The sequence below is a fragment of the Notothenia coriiceps genome, unplaced genomic scaffold, assembly GCF_000735185.1.
Source record: "Notothenia coriiceps isolate Sejong01 unplaced genomic scaffold, NC01 NC01_scaffold00008077, whole genome shotgun sequence".
NCBI lineage: Eukaryota > Metazoa > Chordata > Actinopteri > Perciformes > Nototheniidae > Notothenia > Notothenia coriiceps.
Window position 1 is genome coordinate 554 of NW_011340778.1, and position 3,391 is coordinate 3,944.

The 3,391-nt window shown below is 38.0% G+C and overlaps 1 protein-coding gene across 1 annotated transcript; it reads right to left on the bottom strand.

Moving 5' to 3' along the window:
• Positions 1 to 208: 208 nt before the first annotated feature.
• LOC104944449 (MARVEL domain-containing protein 2-like) lies at positions 209 to 2,741 on the bottom strand (the record flags this gene model as incomplete). The annotated part of the gene is made up of 3 exons (XM_010769982.1): positions 209 to 1,536; positions 2,448 to 2,498; positions 2,570 to 2,741. Coding segments are annotated over 3 exons (340 nt in total), but the record flags the coding sequence as incomplete, so codon positions are not given.
• Between the last annotated feature and the right edge of the window lie 650 nt (positions 2,742 to 3,391).

Genomic DNA, 3,391 nt, shown 5'->3' on the forward strand with positions numbered 1-3,391 from the left:
GGCCAATGCCCAAAGTGGAGCTGTGTACAGCGAGGAAAAAAGGAGCGAATCGGACGTAAAACGTTAAAGGTCTCCTGATTTAGTTTGTGAATGAATGCTTATTCGAGTTTCGGTTGGAGAGTGCGTGCGGACCTGTCGGTTAGATAACAGGCGTGTGTCCTGCAACTGTATGATACAAATGTGTGTAAAATGGTACCGGGTGCTGTAATGGCAGATTTTGCAGAAGTTTGCACTGAAAAAATAAAAAAAGATATACACACTGTTTAAAGGTACTTCATTGGTATAAAGCAGTAGGACTTACAATATGGTACAAAACAATTACATATGCATATCAATCGAACATATAAATGTACAAAAAGTTTACCAAGTTATGATTAAAACAATAAAAAAATACATCTGTTATGTTCAAAATGGTGATTTCAGTAACAGTTACTGTACAGAGTAGAGAGACCATTCATACATTCAAGTTTTTAGTCAAAGTTTACATTGGGCCTAACAGTTTGAGAGAAGAATAATGGACAGAATTAATGCAATATAAAAGCAGTAACAGAATACACAGACCATAATGGCAAGCAGCTTAACCCTCTGCAGTGTCACACATGTAGTTCATAAAGAATCCTATCCTATGTGATCAAAACTAATCAGTTGAAAAAAATAAACAGCTGATGCTACGATTTATACAATCATTGAGTCAGCATTAACAATCAACTTCCCCATGAGATTTATCTACAGAGTGTCTATGCCATTGTAAGATCCCAAAACGTGCTTGATTTTCATTTTACCCACACTTGGATAAGAAGATCCTATAATTCTTTGCACATTTGGCTATGATCACCAGCTTGCGATTGTATTCCTCCGCCAACCAGTCATTTAACAGATTACATTCGTCCCATTTTATACTTAGCAATTTAATTCTTGAGTATGGCCCAAACAGTGAACTGTGTATATCAACATTAACAACATTAAGAAAGAGGCTTTGGTGGTTTTCTTTAAAGAGGCTATAGCTGATTCCCCTGCTTCCACTCTTTGATGTGTTCTGGAGACACAGCAATTAAGTGATATCAAAATGGCACAACAAAGCATAATTCCATGAATCTTCATTAAAAAACGTGATCTGCAACTGGGTTGCTGTGTGTAGGTAAATATAATGGACATCAGGTATATACTTTAGGTTACACCTGGTCCATCACAGCTCTCTGAATACTGAATGTGTCACTTTTTGTGAGGCTTTTCATTGCAGTACACAACTCTTTCTAAAAGACATTGACTGCAGGTCCACCTGTTCTAATGTGATAATGGCTCATGGATAAGAAGGTGTGGGCACAATGAGGGCTTTTTCACCATGTCCAGACACCGTTCCCACCTCAGTCCCCTCAGTTTTGTGTGCAACAGAGCACGTTGTCTTCATGACTTCAGTGTTTAGTTGCTATCGCTCCAGTCCATGACCTTGTTATACTCCTGAATCTTTTGTTTGATATGAGAGAGCTTTTTCTTCAAGTACTCACACCTCTCTCTTTTTTCCAAATATGTTGGATCCTAAAAAGAAAAAGAGAAACAAAGAAATAAAGTGTCTAACTGTATTTGCCTGTGATGGAATTCCCTTTGTATCAGGGATATAAAATAGTCTTGCAGGTTCTCCCTTTTGAAAATATGTTTGTTGTATATCTTGGACATCATCTATACTAGGGCTGCTCGATTATGGCAACAATCATAATCTCGATTATTTGGGTCAATAATTGATATCACGATTATTAAAAACGATTATGCATTTACTTTGAAAACATCCATTTATTGAAAAAAAAAATGTGAACAGTATGTTTTTAACAATTGATTACCCTGAACTTTAAGTATAATTCAACTGAAAAACCAATAAAAAATTAAATAAATAAATAATGTTGTTAAGCCAAATCGTAATTGCGATTAAAATACGATTAATTGAGCAGCCCTAATCTATACTGCTTTTTCTTGACTGGATGTTTTCTACTACCATTCATAGGCATCGTACTCTATATGTTTAGCACCTCACTCAGTATATCATTGTCAGCCCATGTATATAAATCAATCAAATAATAAAGAATTGCCTGTATTTGACATAGAAAAAAAAGAGGGTGAATGCCTTTTTCTAATATTTTAAAAGCACCAAGTGTTAGTATCAAATGAGGTACAAATAGTAACTGTGCGACATCTTTGACAATCTATGGCTTTTTTAGCCAATACTACCACATGGAAAAGTGAATGTGCTTTGTAGCAGTTCCTGTTTGCATTGGCAAGACAACAATCACCTGACTCGAATACTTTAATACTGAGGAAAAAAGTTTCTAATGAGTCTGAGCCAGATATTTAACCAACTCTGTCCTGACTTCATTGTTAACAGGTTTATGTGACAGCCCCCAGTGACAGGGGATGGATTGTTGGATGGATCATCACATTTTATGATGTGTACTTACAGCTTTCTTTTTCTGATACTCCATTACAATGTTACTGATCCGCTCCTTCTCCTGAAACAAAATTGGAATGTTACTGGACATATATATACATGTTTTTATGCGTGTGTGTGTGTGGGCGTTACCATTTGGCTGGAAGGCCTGGAGGGGAGATTGTGCATCATCTCGTCCATCTCTCCAAACCTCCTGGCCATGGCCTGCACCTCAGCATGCAGCTCCTTGTACTCGGCGTACTGGTCGTTGAACACAGCCTTGTACTGGTCCCTCTCCTCCTCTGAGCGGATAGTGGGGTACTTCCTGTTGGAGACAACATATGTTTTTGCTTAATACAAACTAAATCAACATAAGTCTTCAGCAGTCTAAGGATGGGCATGCACCAACGCCAATAATCAAAGAATTCCACTACGCTCAGGAAATAGCTGCCATTGTTCCAAAAGCCATTGTAGCAGGGCCCATCTTCTACACAGCAAGCAGTGGCGGCTGGCCCATAGGGGCGCTAGGGGCGCCGCCCCACCTCTTCCCACATTACAAATTAAAATTAAAAAAATTAAAATTAAAAAAAATATATATATTTTTTTATATTTTTTTTTAATTTTAATTTTTAATGAACAAGGTAAATATTATATAATTGGTATCAGTAAAATGTATAATCTACAATAAAATCTCGTTTAAAATGGTGTTACGATGTCTAAAGTTACTGATAAGTCACATGTTTCCTGCCTGGCCTTGCCCGTGTATCATTACCTATGATCATTACCGTCTCTCGTCTGGGCGCTAAGAGAGGAGCCCTCAACCAGTGCAGAAGCAGCCACTAGCAGCTGACTGTTGCTATCTGTAAACTACGGCTCCGAAACATAATTTCAGCCAATCAGCGTCGTCAAATCTGATGATCACTGGGCGCCAATGTCAGCGCCCGGTGCAGGGTTATGACTAGAAAGGATCCGTCT